The sequence below is a fragment of the Macaca mulatta genome, chromosome 6, assembly GCF_049350105.2.
Source record: "Macaca mulatta isolate MMU2019108-1 chromosome 6, T2T-MMU8v2.0, whole genome shotgun sequence".
Classification (NCBI taxonomy): Eukaryota; Metazoa; Chordata; class Mammalia; order Primates; family Cercopithecidae; genus Macaca; species Macaca mulatta.
In genome coordinates, this window is record NC_133411.1 from 103,975,049 (window position 1) to 103,993,420 (window position 18,372).

Here is an 18,372-nt window from a genome sequence, read left to right on the forward strand (position 1 = left end):
TCTCACAACCGTTGGTCCACAAGGAAATTCCTCAGGGACAGAGGGAAGAACTCAAAGTCACCATCTGCACACAGAGATAAATGCGGATCTTACCGCTTTCTCCGGAAAGGCTCACCGGAAACGCATCTGTCTCTGATCTACCTGTGACCTGGAAACCCCTCCCCGCTTCGAGTCATCCCTCCTTCCTGGACCAAACCGACGTACATCTCACATATATTGATGTCTCACATCTCCCTAAAATGTGTAAGACCAAGTTGTGCCCCAAACACCTTGGGCACATGTCCAGGACCTGAGACTGTCACGATGCGTCCTCAACACCTCCTGAGGCTGTGTCCCGGGTGTTTCCTCAACCCCTCCTGAGACTGTCACGGTGCGTCCTCAAACCCTCCCGAGGCTGTCTTTAACCTTGGGAAAATGAACTCTCTGAATGGGCTGAGAATTATCTCAGCGACGCTTCTGGTTTACAGGAAACATTCTCTCCTGCGGGTATAATGAAATCATGTGGAATTACAAAATGCCACTTTAGTAAAGGCTGAAGGAATTAGGGTTTGATGTGCTTTAAAAAAAAAAAAAAAGTAACGTTCTATTTATCAATGGACCATGAAAGCCCACACCCCCCTCTGCAGTGATGATGTCAACTGGAATGAGGGGCCCCCTCCTGTGGATGCAGCAAGGCTACCCTCTGACCCCACTTCCTGGAGTCCAGGCTTCCTACTGCTCAGGGAACAGCAACTCCAGCTTCACAGGGCTCAGGCCGCCAAACCCAACTCCCATCCATGCTGGAGAATCACCCCAGGGACTAGAGAAATGGCAGGCGCAACTCTCACCTAATCCCCTTAAAGGGGAAAAGGCACCTTCCCGCTCTTCTTCCTGCTGGTGGGAACAGGTGTAGGAGTTGGAGGGTCAGGAGTTGGGCAGCAGGAGGGAAGCAGCCTGGGTCCCTGCTAGTCACAGATGGCAAATGCCACCCAGCCTCGACCTTCACTTTGCAGAGAAAAAATCTTTCTCTTTTGTCAGGTCCCTGTTAGAAGTTTGCACCCATTCCTTTAAAAAAACCCTCAGATACAACATGGGTGTTTTGCTGACAATATTTCAATTATCTGGGGGCCTTGGGTCGAGTGATGCCAAAACAGAAAACTGAACCCTGTTGCTCAGGAAACCACCCTCCAGCCCCATCTACCCTCCCAGGCTGTCACCTTATGGTGTTTGTCTGCTACATGATTATTTTTAACAATAACTGCTCTTAAGAGCTAGGTGTACAGAACAGACAAGAAGTCAGCTCGGGTTGAGGGGAAGCAGGAACAGACCCCTCTCCCTGCAGGACGGTGGAGGAGGAACCTTCAGCACCTGGGTTTGCAGGATGCTGGATCTCTGAGAGCATCTCTCACAGCTCAAGTATGGCCAGACCTTCCTCTGCCACAGCCTGTTCAGGAGAAGGCAGCACCCACCCTAGAGACCGACAAGCCCTGTGTGGGGTTCAGCTGGAGCTGAACTTTCCTCCCTTGGTGAGAGTCAGGGCCAGCGGTGAGGAGGAGAGAAGCAGCAGACATGAGGGGCACTGTGGCAACTCCATGCCACGCTAACTCTCGTCTGATGTGCTCCGGCCAAAACCACGCTTCTCGGAGGGCATTTCCTTTCACACGTCCAGAAGTCATCAACGTCTAGTCTCCCCACAAGACAGATCCTTCCCCAGGAGGCAGACGCTTGGCTGTAACACGTGGTAATGAGGGACGCGCCTTCGTGCCCATTCTGTAGTGTTTCCTGTTACCTATTTTACCTTAAGCTAAAAATGGTTTCCATTTACACTCTGTAGTGACACAGGAAAACACACGAGATTCAGTGTGATCCCACACCCGTCACTGCTAACCTCAAGTTCTTTATTTGTTCATTTTGCTTCTAGAGTTTGTACTCTATCCCGGGGTTCCAGGCCTGTGGATTCAACCAACCATTGTTTAAGAATACTTTAAGGTGTTTGTACTAAGCATTCAGACTTTATTATTCATTAAACAATATCGTTTAACAACTACTCGCATGGTATATCCATGGTATAGGTGTTACGAGCAACCCTGACATGACTGAAAGTCTGCAGGAGGATGTGCGTATGTCATATGCAAACACGATGCCGTTTTATACCAGGGACCTGAGCACCCACAGACCTTGGTATCCATAGGCAGTCCTGCAGCCCACCCCCGTGGGCACTGTGGAATGGCTATAATAGAAAATACAGAGGTTTTAAACAGTCATGTACTAAATCTAATCTTTTGTTAAGAAATTACTGCGTATCACGTGTATTATTTGGAAGTCCTTCCTGGCCCAGAGACCTGACATGTTCTTATCATCTTTTCATCCACTGATCTAACTAGTCATTCCAGTAAGTTTATTGAACACAAATCAATTTTACAATTACATTCTTACAGGAATCACACTCATAATGTAAGCTGCTTTGGTTTTTAAAGTGAAATAACCAATAGTTTTGAAAACTAGCTATATCATAGAATAACAGGATAAAGCACCCCCAGGACATGCAAAAACATGGAGTTTCAAAGCCAACCAGTATCAAACACATTACAAACCCCTAAATATGGAAATGTTTTACACCATGACAGATATTCCAGAAAAAAACAAGATGTTCAAAAAAGCCTTATGCAGAAAACCACTTTCCCCCTTCATCTTTCACACAGTTTCCAGAAACTTGTGTTTGGCAATAACCATGAACTAGAAGTAGCGTCCGCTGCAACTACTGCTACTGCAACACCAAATATTAGAGCAAAAAAAAAAAAAAAAAAAAAAAAAAAAGGACACAGCATATTTCCTATTGATGAGAATAGGTAGAGTGTTATAAGAATGAGTGTGTTCTAAAGTCAACAACGTTCAAATTCTAGGTCTCCTGCAGACACTAGATGGTAACCGCCAAAGCTTATGCACTTGGCAACGTTCAAGGAGACCAAGTTCAGAGCCGTCACAATGCAGCACCATCCTCAAGTGATTATCTCAGGCGGGTTTGAGGGCAAGTGCCCCCATCACAGTAGGAAAGCTGCCCATCCCAGCACTTCCTGAGATCACAGACCTTACCTTCGCCATCCCACGTCTTCAATAGTTCCTTTACACTGGGAACCAGTGAGCAAAACCTAAAACACTTCCTCAAATCTCAAGATAGTCTTGAGAGCTCTTCTCCTTGCCCCTTCTCTTACTGAGAAAGCCTATTTTCCAAGCAATCTGTAGTGCTTACCAGAGTTAATACCACCAAACCATACACTTAAAAATGGTTCGAGTGCTATGTAATTTTACCACAATCAAAAGACTGAGAAAAGTCATCTATAATTACTGTCTCCAATATCTTGCATCCTGTAAGGTATATTTGCTTTTTGAAATCCTCAGAGCAATCATGAAAGACTAATACCCTGTCGTCTCTGAAACACAAGCAAAGTCAAGGGTTTTGATTATAGGAAAGTAGCTGGAAAGCAAAGCATCCATTAGACACAGCAGCCGTGGTAGGACAAACACATGGTAGGAAGGTGGTGGTCATGCTACACGTAGATGGGAAAGGTGTGGGGGGCCACAACACCCGAGGTTTGGGAGGCACCTGGGCAGGAGCTGAGAATGTACCAAACACGTTCGATCACGCAACATTCACGGATCCCGAGTCCAGCCACGGCCACTGACATCCACTGTGCCCAGGGTGTCCTCTGCCACAGAGATACACACCCTGTCGAGGATAGTGCACAGATTAAATGTCAAAGCACAGACATGCTCAGGTCCAGCTTCTCTGATGGAAGCAAAAACACATTTCCCAGACTCCAGCAGCATGACTCTCCACCTGACTCTACCCCCGTCCCATTTATTCTCGAACCCGTCTCTCCTGGACCCCACAGCATGACTATCCACCTGACTGCACCCCGTCCCGTGCATCTCCGCACATGTAACTCGGCCCTCCCTCACTCCCTCGTTGGGTCAGGCACCAACAGTCCACTGTGTGCCTGGTGCACTGAACCTTGTCAGGGGCCTCTGGGCCGCGTGCCAGGACATGCACCTGGGAACTCCCAGTGCACACGTTGGTCTCCTGCAGGACGCTTGGCTCTTCTATCTGCGGGAGCAGGCACCCACCCGTACAACCGACTACACTCTCAGAAAAGTCACAGAAGGCCTCTCACTAACCCAGCAGCACCCTGAGGCCACATCCCACTCGCCTGCTGGCTCCTAAGCCTTCCGCCCTGTGACGGCTCGCTCCTTCGGTTCCCTGCCTCGATTCCACTGGTTCCTCTACTCATGGGCCTCTTTCCTGTCATCTGGCAGGGTTCTACCAGGACCCTCTGGCTCTCACGACACCCCAGCTCCACAGACCCACCCACTGCGTGGAGCACATGCGTCCAGCCCAACCTTGCTGATATGCTCCAGCTGGCCCTGGACTCGAACCACGCTGCCGTAGCTTTCCATCAGTGTGGCATCTGCGAGTTACCTCCTGGGTAATGCCAGGTGATGGTAACATCAACCAGGAGGCACTACTGAGAAGCAGAACGCATGGTGCGGTGACCCGAACGTCACATCCCTCAACAGACGCTCCGTGTCTTCTCTCTTGGCAGAGCTTCGCTGTAGGAAGGAGGCTGTTCCTCCAGTGCTGCTACTTCCAACACCAGGGAAAGCAAGCTTCAGAAATGAACGATGTCAGAGGCAGGACCCACCAGCAGGGCTGCCAGCGGCCAGACGACCACAGACCCAGCATTCCCCAGCCACACACAGCTGACAGCCCAGGCTCTAGAAATGCACGGTTTCAACCTTAGGAGTAAAAACCCTCCCAAGCCAACTATTATTTTCAACAATGGGATGGGGGAGTAGGGGGGGGGCGGGGTTCTAACCCTGCCCCCCTTGATAGAAAAGAACTGGGATCTGATGATCTGTGCTAAGTCAGCACTTTGCTTCCGCCACATGCAATCATCCTCAGCAACAGGAAAAGTCAGAAGCGTTGAGTGATGACACCGATAGCAACACATGCTGTTCTGACAGCTCCGGTAACTGGCTGCAGATACAACCCGACAGCGGTGAGATCCACGGACATCACCAGTCTTCCCAAGGATCGTGTTCCTGAATCTTCCGCATTCGGAATAACCGCCTCCTTTGCCAGGACTGAGCCATGCTTCCCTCTCGCCTGTCCTCTGCTTTCACCAGCTTCGTGCGCGTTTCCGAGCAAGTGTCTGTGCAGGTGCTATCACTTATTTCCACAGCAAGAATGTACACAGACACCACAGAAATGGGCAACCCTGTTAGGAGCTGTGCAGGGACATCTAACTCATCAATGTGCCAAATTCCTGTTGCCATGGAAATTAAACTAACGTTGCTATGACCGCATCTCTTACTGCACCACTAAAGACCATCCCGGTAAGAGGAATGTGCCTCTGCATAGCATTCAGCTCATGTTTACAAGACCGTTTTCCCTGAATATGCTTGTTATGTGAGATGGAAATCAGTGAGATGAGCTGTAACGTCTAGTATAGGATCGTTGTGTCTCCTAGGCTCAAACACACCCTTTAATGAAGTTTAACTCTCTGGGGACGTGAGTTACGTAGTAACATGTTTTGGATACTGTCTCTTTCACATTCTAAATATCAACACCAAAGAAGTTCTTGAGTTCCTTTTTAAATTGAAATGCAATTTACAAACCATAAAAGCCCCAATATTAAAGGATACAATTCAGTGTTTTTAGTGTATTCTCAAAGCTGCACAACAACCAACCACTAGTATGTAGTTCCGGGACTTTTTCACCACCGGCCAAAGAAATCTTGAACCCATTAAGAGTCAGCACCTGCTCCTTCCTTCCTCTAGCCCCTGGCAATCGTCAGCTGTCTTCCGTTTCTCTGGATTTGCCCATTCTAGACACCTGTTGTGAGGAGAATCATACACAGTGTGTGACCTTTGGCATGATCTTTGGTGCTGGCATCTTTCACGTCCAAGGTGAGTGGAATCTCACAGTGCACAACCTTTGGCACCGGCATCTTTCACGTCCAAGGCTCGTTCGGGTTGGAGCACATGTTCTTTTGTTCCTTTTTACGGCTGAGTGATATTCCATTGTGTACATATTTTCTTCATCCATTCATCTGTTGACACCTGGGTTGTTTCTACTATTACGAATAGTGCTGCTATGAAGATTCTTGCATAAGATTTTTTTTGTAAAAGTGTTTTCAATTTTCTTGGGCATAAGCCTAGGAGTGAAATTGCTGGGTCGTGCAGTGATTTTATGCTTAACTTTTCTGAGGAACTGCCAGACTTTTCCAAAGCAACTGTACCATTTTACTTCCCCTCCCACTAAAGATTTCAGTTTTCCCAAATTCACCATGTCACTGTCCAATACTGGGGTTTTATCCATCTTGGTGGTTGTGAAGTGGTATCTCACGGTGGTTTTGATTTCCATTTCTAAGATGATGAATTCTGTTAAACATCTCATGTGCTTTTTAAGGCATTTATTTCTTTGGAGAATGTATTCAAATCCTTTGTCCATTTTTAAATTGGATTTTAAGAGTTTTTAAATATATTCTTGATATCAGGCCCTTATTGGGATAATGTATCCTGTTCTGTGGGTTGTCTTTTTACTTTAATAGTATCCTCTGAAATGAACATTTTTAATTTTGATACCGTCTTTTTCCCATCAGTTGCTTGTTATGCTTTAGATGTCTCATCTAAGGAAACATTGCCTAATCCAACGTAACAGTTTCACCAGGATTCGCCCCCTAAAGTTGTCATAGGCTGAATTGCCCCTCATGCCCCAGATTCCCATGTTAAAGTCACAACCCCAGAAACTCAAAATATCACTGTATTTAGATACAAGGCCTTTATCTTGGCAATTTAGGTCCCACAAGATCTTAAAAGTAGGCCCGGATCCCTCACAATTGGCTCCTTACGTTGGATCCATTTTGAGCTTTATGTGTAGGGTGAGGAAGGGTCCCAGGCCATCCTTTTCCATGTGGATACCCCAGTTGTCCCAGCACCATTGAGTTGTGAAAGGAAAAAAGTAAAGCAACCCTTACGTCCTTTCTCCATCAACAGAAGACACACTGAAGAATCGTGGACAATTTTGTTGGTTTAAGCCAGTGGTTTTCAAACTTTTGGGTCTCAGGAACCCTTTGCACTTTATTGAAGATCACAAAAAGCCTTCTCATGAGGCCAGGAGTGGTGGCTCATGCCTGTAATTCCAGCACTTTGGGAGGCAGAGGTAGGTGGATCACTTGAGGTCAGGAGTTCGAGACTGGCCTGGCCATGGTGAAACCCCGTCTCTACTAAAATACAAAAAGTAGCCGGGCATGGTGGCAGACACCTGTAGTCCCAGCTACCTAGGGAGGCTGAGGCAGAAGAATCGCTTGAACTCAGGAGGCAGAGGTTGAAGTGAGCTGAGGTCACACACCACTGCACTCCAGCCTGGGTGGCAGAGCAAGACTCCGTCACAAAAAGAAACAATTTAGTTCATTTTACAATGATAAAGTCATTACATCTTAACAGTTTTAAAGAAGAAACCATTTTCCAAAATAAGCAGCAGCGTGGCAATAGTTTGTGCTGCTGTGAAAACCCCTAACATCTCTGCACCTCAGACAGCAGGGTTCTCATGCCTGCATCTGAGTTCAGTGCACTGCAGAGCCGTGGCTGAAGTTTATGAAGAAAGTCTGACCCCATGCTGATATACAATTAGAATTCTCTGCTGCCAAATGTAACAAGCAGCACTTCCGTACAGGCTGTCTGCAATGCGGAGTCTGTGCTCTGGTCAATGGGCTTTTCTGCCCCAATTCCTTCTAAGTCGACTGGCCCGTCCTGCACTTTAATGGCTTTTACCAGCACACGATTTTGTAATCACATTGGTTAGAAAACACTGGTTCAGAGTTATGAGCAGCTTCCACATTTATGTGTCCCCCCCCAAAAAAAAAAAACCCACATCAATATCACCATTGATCACATGAGAAAATGGTGGACACAAGATTTTTATACTTTAATATTCACTGGAAAGCTCAAATGTCTATCACTGGGAATAATGTAAGGTGCTTTCCTTGAGATGAAAGAGTCGTTTTGTTCATTTTTCAGGCCACACCTGCAAATATCTCCATCTGAAGTGGCATTGTTTGTAAGTCTTTCTTTACATAAAGAAAGCTGTCAGTGGAAGAAGTGGTTCTGCAGGTTCATAGCTCAGAGGCACCAGGGCTCTCCCTAGATTAACCATAAAATCCTCAGAAGATGCACCTGTGCACCATTCCTGTTTCTCACTCAGAACATTCCAGAAGGAACCCTGAATCCCGGTGCTGCAGCGGGACTGAAGTTTGCTCTCGCCCACACAATCAACCCAGGGAGCTCCCCCAGTCGCCACCCCAAGGCCAAAGCCTTGGTCCTCTCTGGTCTAGGAGGGCTCCTGCAGCTCCAGCCTAACAGGGAAAAGCAGGCACCCACATGTCAGAAAGCACTCCCAAGGCCCGGCGAGCACTTCTGCTTATGTGCCAGCCAAGTGTGTTTGACAAGGCTACACCCAGCTGTACAGCAGGCAGCGAGGTACCCAGCAAATACTCAGGGCTCATGTTACTGAGGAAGGAAGGTAGACAGCGAGGTACCCAGCAAGTGCTCAGGGCTCACGTTACAGAGGGGAAGTCAGGCAGATAGTGAGGTACCCAGCAGGGTTCACGTTACCGAGCAGAAAAGGAACGTGGAGACAAGGGGGCTGGAACAGTCTGTCGTAAGCTTTAGCATTTACAAGGCTAGCTGAAGATTATCCGATTTGACCTTCGCAACAGCTAACAAGATAAGCAGAGGCATGACTGTTTTCACTACTTCATAAAAAGAGATCCAGAGAACTAGTGATGACCACGTGCTCTTCCCACAGGCTCCCAGAAATCCTCAAATCATGTCTCAGTTGTATACATGTGATAGTATCTCAGTCACTTCCCCTCTCTGCAGGGGGATTTTAATGCCGCCCTGCTGTTCCTTCACACCCCTGCCCTCTCCTGCATTTCAGTCATGCCCACCATCCATAGGGAGTCCGCCCCACCTCACCTCACCCCACCCCCGCTGCTGCTGATGGCTTGGGTCACCCTTATCTTTCATTTCCACCTGCAGGGACCTGTTCTTCCTTCAAACGCAGCTCAAATTCACTCATTGTGTGAAGCCTTTTCCAGCCATCACAACTGTCATGTGTAAAATCAGTCTGTGGAATGCTTCATTTAGGAGGTGCTTATGTTGCCTTATTGGTTGTGAGCAGGACCAAATTCTGAGCAAACCAGGTGGTCCCCTCTCCCCATCTCTGCTCCAGTGCACTTAAAACAAGGATTCCTGGAAGCACCTTTTTAGTCCAATTCATGCATGAGTCTGCCCCACACCCTGCAGAAAAGCCCTGGCGGTCAGGGCTCAGGGCCTCCAGGTGGGTAAGGAGAGCTTAGTGCCCTCTCTGGAGTTGTCACCCAGAGACCCACGGCTGGAAGGGGAAAAACCTTGCATCCTGTGAAACATCCCCGAGACCCACTCAGGAGCAGAAAATGGGGAAGAAGCCTCAAACAGACCCTCGGGAGGGCAGTCAGCAGGAGCCACGGAGGCCACCAGGAGGGAGGGAGGGAGGCAGGCAGGGAGGCCAGAGTGATGTGGCTAGAGGTGACGTGGTGGGGGGATGACACGGCGTGGTTGGGGGAGGAGATGTGGCCAGAGGCAACGTGGCCAGGGAATGAGATACGGCTGGAAGTGACAAGAGGGGTCTCCAGGCCTCAGACTGTGCCTGATTTATGGATGACATTTTGATTAAGATGTTATATCTAACTTTAAAGTAGCAATTTAGAACCATTGTGTACATTTAAAGCACGGTACAAATATAGCACATTTCCCAAACTGAAGAACAGTGTATTGAAGGAAAAAATAGCAGCTCACCAATAAAAAAAGTGAGTAAAGATAAAATTCATTTAAGATCAGAAATAAAGAGATCCTACAGCTCTTCTAGTCCAATCCCCACCCTAACGTGAATGGGGGGAAAGGGAAGTAGATTCTAGTCAGTCAGAATTAAAGGCAAAACCGATCCACTTTACTTTCTACTTGACAGAAAATAAGCAGCTCATCAAGGAATCCCTAAGAACAGTAGCTTTAGGAGTCCCCAAAATGCAAAATTCACCTTCAAATTAAATCTACTGGCCGGGCGCGGTGGCTCAAGCCTGTAATCCCAGCACTTTGGGAGGCCGAGACAGGCGGATCACGAGGTCAAGAGATCGAGACCATCCTGGCTAACATGGTGAAACCCCGTCTCTATTAAGAAATACAAAAAACTAGCCGGGCGAGGCGGCGGGCGCCTGTAGTCCCAGCTACTCGGGAGGCTGAGGCTGGAGAATGGCGTGAACCCGGGAGGCAGAGCTTGCAGTGAGCTGAGATCCGGCCACTGCACTCCAGCCTGGGTGACAGAGCGAGACTCCGTCTCAAAAAACAAAAAAACAAAAAAAAAAAAAACAAACAAAAAAAAACCAAATTAAATCAACTGCTAAGTGTGTATAAAGTTATTGTTTTCATTATTCCCTTCCTCATTCCCAGGGGCTTTATTTAGACCTTGTTTCCCCCTAATTGCCTCCAACACACCCAGGAAATTTAAACCCCACAAGTAAAAACTGTGTCTCGATTAACACACAGCGTCCTTTAGGAGCAGACAGTCCGTTGCTCTAAGACGTTCTTGTCACCTAAGCACTGAGTACAGCCTGAGAATGCACAACACACACACACACGAACTCGGACAGACAACAGGTGAGATGTGGCACATGAGGAGGAAGACGAGACAAATGAGCTTCACCGACTTCACCGACACCCCGGATCCATGAAGAAGTGACACATGCAGACTGCTCGGGTGCCAGTGACTCCTCAAAAACAGCCAAGGGCAGCATTTGGAGAAGCAGCACCACAGGCCAGGAGGGTCTGGGGTCTTCAGAGGGGAGGGGCGCCCCCGACCAGGTGTTGGGGGCTTCAGAAGGGGAGGGGGGCCCCAACCAGGTGCTGCGGACTTCAGAAGGGAGGGGTGCCCCGATCAGGTGCTGGGGCTTCAGAGTGGAGGGTGCCCCGACCAGGTGCTGGGGGCTTCAGACGGTAAGGCAAATATATCCAATTCATCCTGTCACTAAAAACGAAATTATCTGCCATCTCCATCACAGATGATGCAGTGAGGTTTCCATCACCGGGGTGGTTTTTTTTTTTTTTTTTTTTTGACAGGAGTTTCTGCTCTGTCACCCAAGGTGGAGTGCAGTGGTGCGATCTGGGCTCACTGCAACCTCTGCCTCCCGGGTACAAGTGATTATCCTGCCTCAGCCTCCCAAGTAGCTGGGATTACAGGTGCCTGTGTCACCATGCCCGGCTAATTTTCATATTTTCAGTACAGACGGGGTTTCACCATGTTGTCCAGGCTGGTTTCGAACTCCTGACCTCAGGTGATCCACCTGCCTCATCCTCTCAAAGTGCTGGAATTACAGGCGTAAGCCACGACGGCCTGTGATTACTAGTGTAATTTCTCTCTCTCACACCCACTCCCCCCCCCTTTTTTTTTTAAAATCAGCTTTATGGCTATATTTTTTCCAAGAGAACCCATTACCCATTTGAAGTACAAATAAGACACCATGTTTAAAAACCAAAAATTCCAATTTACATAGAAATCTCCAAATACCCAGTCTATTTGAGCCTTGAGAATAAGATCAAGCTGTTGGCTGAATACAACTTCCCTTTCCATCTGTCTGCCTGTTAGACACAAGGACAAAGCCATGAGCTAGGGACATAAAGGCAGCAACCACCAAGGCAGCCGAGACTCCAAATAAAAGCTCGAAGGACAACACAAAGGTACCACACCCTGCACGCCCTCCTCTCCTTCCGTTTCAGAACTTCCAGAGGATGAAACAGGGACCTCCTCAGACATCCCACGGTGCAGGCGGCCAGAGGGGAAGGCGGCGGCAGCCTGAATGAGGCCACCGGGAAATCACATTCCACAAACAGAAATTCTCCATGTGCTTTACATCCTCTGTCTCTGAAGAACTATGCCAGTCTAACAGTCGCTAGAAAACCTTATTCAAGTGTCATTTCACATTTCAAGCAAAAAAAAAAAACTGTGGTAGGGCATGAGGGAAAAACATAGCCATGTGTTCTGGGGTATTAAAAATAAGTTTTCTTCTGTTATAAACGTATAATTATACATTCTCAGATTTCTGTATAATTGATATGCTTCCTAATTAGCAGACATAGTAATAAAAAGTGAATTCCCGAGTGTAAGATCGGAGGACCCATTCACATGGCTTCAGGTTCTGCTACTGTGTTTCAACTTAAGAAAATGGTTCTGTGTATTGGTAACAAGGCGTGAGTGTCTGTGTGGCTGTAATCAGGGTTCGTGTTGGCTCCCTAGCAGAGGATGTTACACTATTACATTATCTTCTACAGAAAATCCTGAAAAAATGAAGGCTGGATATACACACCCTCCCAAAATAATCCAAATGTTCATCGATATGACAAACAGATGAATTACGGTTTCCATCATGGAATATTCCTCAGCAGTGAAAACAAACTATAGCCACAGTTTCCAACTAGGATAAAGAAAACCTTTTAAACACGCTTAAACTGACGAGGCGGAATTCCTCGATTACAGGCATTGGCTCCGAAAGGGTACAGTTCTGAATCCTGTGATGTAGAATTAGTTAGCAACCCTGTTTAGGGACACATCTAGAAAAAAGCAAAATAATGACTACACAATTTTACATTCTTTGTAAATTATAACTACCATGAAAATTCTAAAAATGTGAAAATCTTCCCAACTCTTCCTTTGACAAGCTTCAAAATAAATACCCTAGCATTGCTTGCCACACCCACAGGTGTGCCAAAATAATTGAAAATATACCCAAGTTAATAGAATCAAAACTTGAAGATGTATGAGTGGTCCCTGCCTCGCTATCTCTACATCGTGTAGAAATTTAAGAGCAGGTAGTGGCACTGCAATACAAGGCTCAAACCAACTGGGTATTTGGAAACTTCTGTGCAAAATGACCTTTTTTGGTTTTTAAACATCGTGTTATTTGTACTTCAAACAGGTAACTGTTTGGTTCCCTTGGAAAAAATACAGCCATAAACCTGGTTTAAAAAAAAAAAAAAAAGGGAGTGGGTATGAGAGACAGTAGCTTAGAAATTTTACCAGTGATGGCAGGGAGCAGTGGCTCATGCCTGTAATCCCAGCACTTTGAGAGGCAGGACCCACAGGGCCTTTGAAGGCACCGGTCTCCTCTGTTGCCTTCCTGCCAGACTGACACCAGGACATTCACTGGGTTTCCATCCCTGTCTCATTCAACATCCCCCCCAAGGGTAGCCTTCATCCTCATCTGGGGCTCAACTCTGCCCTATTTCCTAAATCTCTGCCTTCAGAGCTTGAAAACACCCACGCCCAGGGTAACCCTAGGTCCACGTTTACCCCCAGAGAGTCCCGATTTTATCTGTTTCCCCAGCATCACCTTAGTGATAATTTATCCTGTAAATTTTGAAATGCCTTCACACCTCACCCCCACTGTCTCCCAGCAGACCCCCCTCAGATGCACCTGCCCCAGACCCCACACCCATGTCTCTGCATGCTGCCCTGCTCTGCCCATGTGGGGACCACCTCTCTTTCTTGAGGAATCAGCTGGCGATCATCTCCCGTGTGGAGGACTTCCCTGACTTCCAACCCTCTCCAGCAAAGGCAGAAGCCATCCTCGGTACTTCCTCAATACTCAGGCCAAATATTAAGATGACGCAGATGCTAGCTGTGCCTGGGATGCCATGGGCAGGGTCCCCAGATGCTCTGCACATGGCCCGGGGCACAGCCTGAACACAGCAAGTGCTACAGAAATAAAATCGACGTGCGCTGACCTCTGATAGGGCCTCCTTCACCATCTACATCTGTCTCCCCTCTGGACAGTAAAATCCACAAGACAGGGAGGGCTTGTCTCACTCATCTTCAAACTCCCAGTGTCACCCTGGCAGGTAAAGGGGACTCAAATGTCTTCTGAAGGAAGCCGCTGGTTAGCTGCCAAGTTAAAGGGCCTCTGAAAATCAGAGCTCTGCATAGGAGTCCAGCACACTTTATGATGAATGACTCCAACCACGGCAGAACTCGCCGTGGAACCAGTGCTGACCAATTCAGGGTTTGTTCACTGTTTCTCAGTTCATTAGCATAACTCACTCTAACAGAGCAGCCACGCACAGATCCTCAGACGTCTACACAGAGTGGGATGATGGCGCCAAGTCACGTGAACGTCCCATTGCAGACTGGGAGACACCAGTCAGACGCGGATCCAGGGAGAGTGCAGACCTTGCATTAAATTGGCTCCGTGTAAACAGCATTCCCTGCCAGGTCCTTTCCTATCTGCACAGCTTCTACAAATTCAACTCTCACACCTGACACCTAAGAATACTGCATACCCCCATGTGAACCCCCCACTTACCTCCCAAAATGACCCGGCATGGCCGAGTACAAACCATTTCAACATAAGGGAACTGGAGGGCATGTGGGGCTTTCCTGAGTCCCTGCTGCCTCCTGACTGGAGGGTCCAATGCTTCAGACCCCTAGTGAAGGGAGGGTCTCTTCAGGCCCCTCAGTGTCAAGAAAACGCATGTTCACTTTCTCAAGACCACACACAACCGAGTCACAAAGCAGGGCGGAACCTCGACTCTCTGGGTTCAGGTCACGTCAAGTTTACGAGCTGCTGCTGTGAACACTGCAGGAAATGATGAGCCTGATTCCGGGTTTGACCTCGAGCTGATCAGCATTAACTAATTTCACTTTCCAGGACTAACTTCAAAGGCCTGTAAAGCCAGAGAAGGGAGAGGAGATGGAACACGCCCTCACCCCAGACCTGCTGCAAGCACACACTTCTCAGATGTGTCCCAAGGTGCACAGCATGTCCGGTGCCTGTTCATGTCCACTGACCTGCAGGTCTTCTATGTGGCGTCAGCCTCCTGGGCACTGGGACAAGAGGCATAATGGCAAGTCCCCTCTGCAGCAAAGGTGAGGTCCAGGGACCCAACACAATAGAACTGACCTTTTTCTGACAGTCTTAAAACAGAAGGAAAATACTGTACAGCCAACGTCCCCTCATGCAGGTTTATTTACCTGTGACTCACAGGCCATGACAGACAACTTCAGGTTCTTACTGATTCCTATTTTCCCCATCCAGAAAACCTTTCTTTTTAATATCGTATGAACTTGCCATTCTGTAGGCCAAAAAACAGCAAATATTAGCAGTTTCCTATGGTTCAAACGAATAAAACATGATCACGACCTTTTGTGAAACCATGAAGAAAAGGTGGATATCTCAATATGTGTTTCCAGACAGGCTTTGTTCCTGAAGCACTAACTCTGTTCACTCAGGATTTTAGACCCTGAAGAATAAACATCAGTATTCCACCAAGAAAACCAAAAGAATGAAATAATTTTGCATCCACCTTGGAGCCTTTTTAGGACAAGGCAGGACACAAACTTTTAAAAAGCTGCAGTTGTCCCTCTGTATACACGGGGACATGGATTCCAGAACACCCCCCGAGTTTACCCAAATCTACATATCCACAGGACCCACGGCCACCCTATGGAACCGCATGTAGGAAACGTTGGCCCTCCACAAAGCCAGGTTTTTTCAGTAAGGGTTTGGTTGGAAAAAAAAATTAACATAAGTGATCCTTCAAAGCTCAAAACCCATGCCGTTCAGGGTCAGCTGCATTTACTACTTGTGTCATATCTGAGGCCTGAAAGCCATCATTCTCGATACCTTAACGTGACGGTTAACAAACTAACTGTTCTGATTAGAAAGAGGAAAAAGCTTATTTTTAAGCTGACAATCAGAGTGGACGCTGCTACGGTGAACGGAGAACAGACCTAAGCAAGCACCAAGGCTGGGGTGACTGCCTGTGCTCAGACCCACCAGGACGTGTTCCTCCATCTCCCTCTGCTGAAAGGGATAACCCCTTCTCCCCCACGACTAAAGGGCCTTTATTTGAATATTCACACGAGAAGTGCTATGAAAAGCTGAAACGTCACAGATAACATTTTTTAAAATAAACATTAACTTAAGCATTTAACAAGCCCATTATGATTAAAAAAAAAAAAAAGGTATTAAGTTGCTGGGTGTGATGGCTCATGGCGTAATCCCAGCACTTTGGGTGGCTGAAGTGGATACATCACTTGAGGTCAAGAGTTTGAGACCAGCCTGGCCAACATGGTGAAACCTCGTCTCTAACAAAAATACAAAAATTAGCCAGGCATGGTGGCAGACGCCTATAACCCCAGCTACTTGGGAGGCTGAGGGAGGAGAATCACTTGAATCTGGGAGGGAGAGGTTGCAATGAGCCGATATCGTGCCATTGCATTTCAGCCTGGGCGTTCAAGTGTGGAACTCCATCTCAAAAAGAAAAAAAAGTATAAAGTTTTCCTTCCAATGAACCTATCATTCAGCCACTGAGGTAACCTATAGGTACTTATTCAGCCATGAGATACACCACGGGAGACATAGGCAAACAGGACACAGTTCCTCCCTGAAAGAAGGCTGCACCCCAACAGAAGGCAGGCACACACTCCCAATGGAATTGGCGTAGGGAACAGATGCTGCTGCAGGTGGAACTGGCTGCACAGAGCACCCGCTCAAGTGTCTGAGAAATAAGGAGCTGTTGGTGGCATCACCTACCGCACCTGAGCTGGGGTGCTGGGGAGCCTGTCATCACCACCACCACCCGGGGCAAAGACCCCCAGAACCACACAACGAGCTTACAAACTCACCGAGGAGATGACTGAGCAATGTGAGTGGAGTGATGCGAACATGCAGACATCAGGGCCACGCGTGGCATTTGTTTTGTGCATTGACTTGAGCATGCCCCAGGTGCCCAGATGGCTGGTTCTGCATTATTTCTGTGTGAGATGCATGTTTGCCTCTGGACTGAGTGGAGACCCATCCTCACCAGTGTGGGGGGCACCACCCTATCCACCCAGGGCTTGAATAAAACAGCAAGTGGGGAAGACTGGGCTCACTCCACCTGTCTGGCTGATGGGCCAGGGACATCTGTCTTCTGCCGCCTGTGCTCCTGGGTCTCAGCTCCTCAGACCCAGGTGGGATCTGCACCCTCCGCTTTTCAAGTCTTCAAGCCACGCCCTCCCAGGACTCTAGCTTGCAGGCTGTGGGTCCTGGGGCTTCTTGGACTCCGTAGCTCCTGCAGCAAACATCCCCCTGGAGACACACGCACACCCAGCTGGCTGTCTCTCTGGAGAGCCCTGATTAAAAGTTGCCCCTAGAAGTGGTCTTCAGAGTTTCTTTCTAGCCCTAAGATCCCAGCGCCCCTCCTAGAATTCTAGGCGGAAAGGTGAACGGAAACCAATGGACAGAGGTGTGTGCCGAGGAGACGCCAGGCAGCGGCGCTTGGCATGAGGGCACTAACGCTCTAAGCAAAGACTCAAGGTTGCTTGCCACAAAAATGAGAACGGTAAAGATTTCTTCAAACAGAAATGAGTTTGTTTCATGATTTGCTCTTAATACATAAGAAATCATAAAAGTAAGCCTATTAACAATTACATAAGTCTTTAGAGGCCCTTGAACTACTTCTGTGCCTTTGTGTTTTTATACAAAATAAGCCTGAGGCTAAAGAGAATAACGTCACCGGCCGCAGCTGGGGCCATGCGAGGACACAGCTTATACCCATGAGGTTCCTGGGTGCCCCGAGTCCTTCCCTTGCTATTTATGGAAATATGGGAGAAAGCAGGTCTGAGCATGGACCTGGCCATGCCCCCAGGGGCTAAGGAAAGCACCCATCTGTCCAGCCTTCCCTCTACCCCGCGGCTCCCTCCTACCCGGACTCTTGGGCTGACGCGGCTCATGCACTCAGCAGCGCCATCATTAAACGTTTAGCTTCACATCATGAGGGCCTCCTCTGGCCTCCTCTGACCACCCCTGGACCTGCAGTCAGCACTAGTCTGGAGGACACGCATGGACACGGCTGATGGATCACGGCCTTCAGCGAGGAAGGTGCCAGGCAAGGAGTCGGAGACACTGGGGATGGAGCTGCACTCACCCAGGGAGGCGAAGGCCGGCAGCGGCCACCACCGAAGACCTCCCTTCCCGCCCTGAGGGCAGCTCACCCAGGGAGGCTAAGGCCAGCACCGGCCACCACTGAGGGTCTCGAGGGCCCTTCCCACACCGAAGGGGGCTGCGATCACATCTCCCATCACACCAAGAGACCCCTGTATTGAGCACAAAGCTTTTCAACCTTCGAATCAATAAGGAATCATAACATGGACATTCCCTCAATCCAAATGACCAGCCCACGAAACAGACAAGCAATCCTCATACACATTTCCTGTGGGAAAGTCAGTCCATCCCTGGGGCATCACCCCAGGGGTGGGCGAACATC

The 18,372-nt window shown here is 48.2% G+C and overlaps 1 protein-coding gene across 3 annotated transcripts in view; it reads right to left on the reverse strand.

Moving 5' to 3' along the window:
- Positions 1 to 18,372, reverse strand: part of LOC144341471 (ATP-dependent 6-phosphofructokinase-like) — an 82,675-nt gene that overhangs the window by 38,813 nt on the left and 25,490 nt on the right. The window contains exon 1 of one of the 3 annotated variants that reach the window (XR_013418442.1): positions 4,378 to 5,281. The exons of 1 other annotated variant lie outside the window; for it this stretch is intronic. Coding sequence is in view for 1 of the 2 variants with exons in the window: in XM_078005025.1 (XP_077861151.1) it covers positions 4,378 to 4,486 (109 nt within the window). In the remaining variant the exon portion in view is untranslated. Of the gene's footprint in view, positions 1 to 4,377; positions 5,282 to 18,372 lie in introns of those variants that run through there. One more of the 3 variants, XM_078005025.1, reaches the window with a different exon arrangement.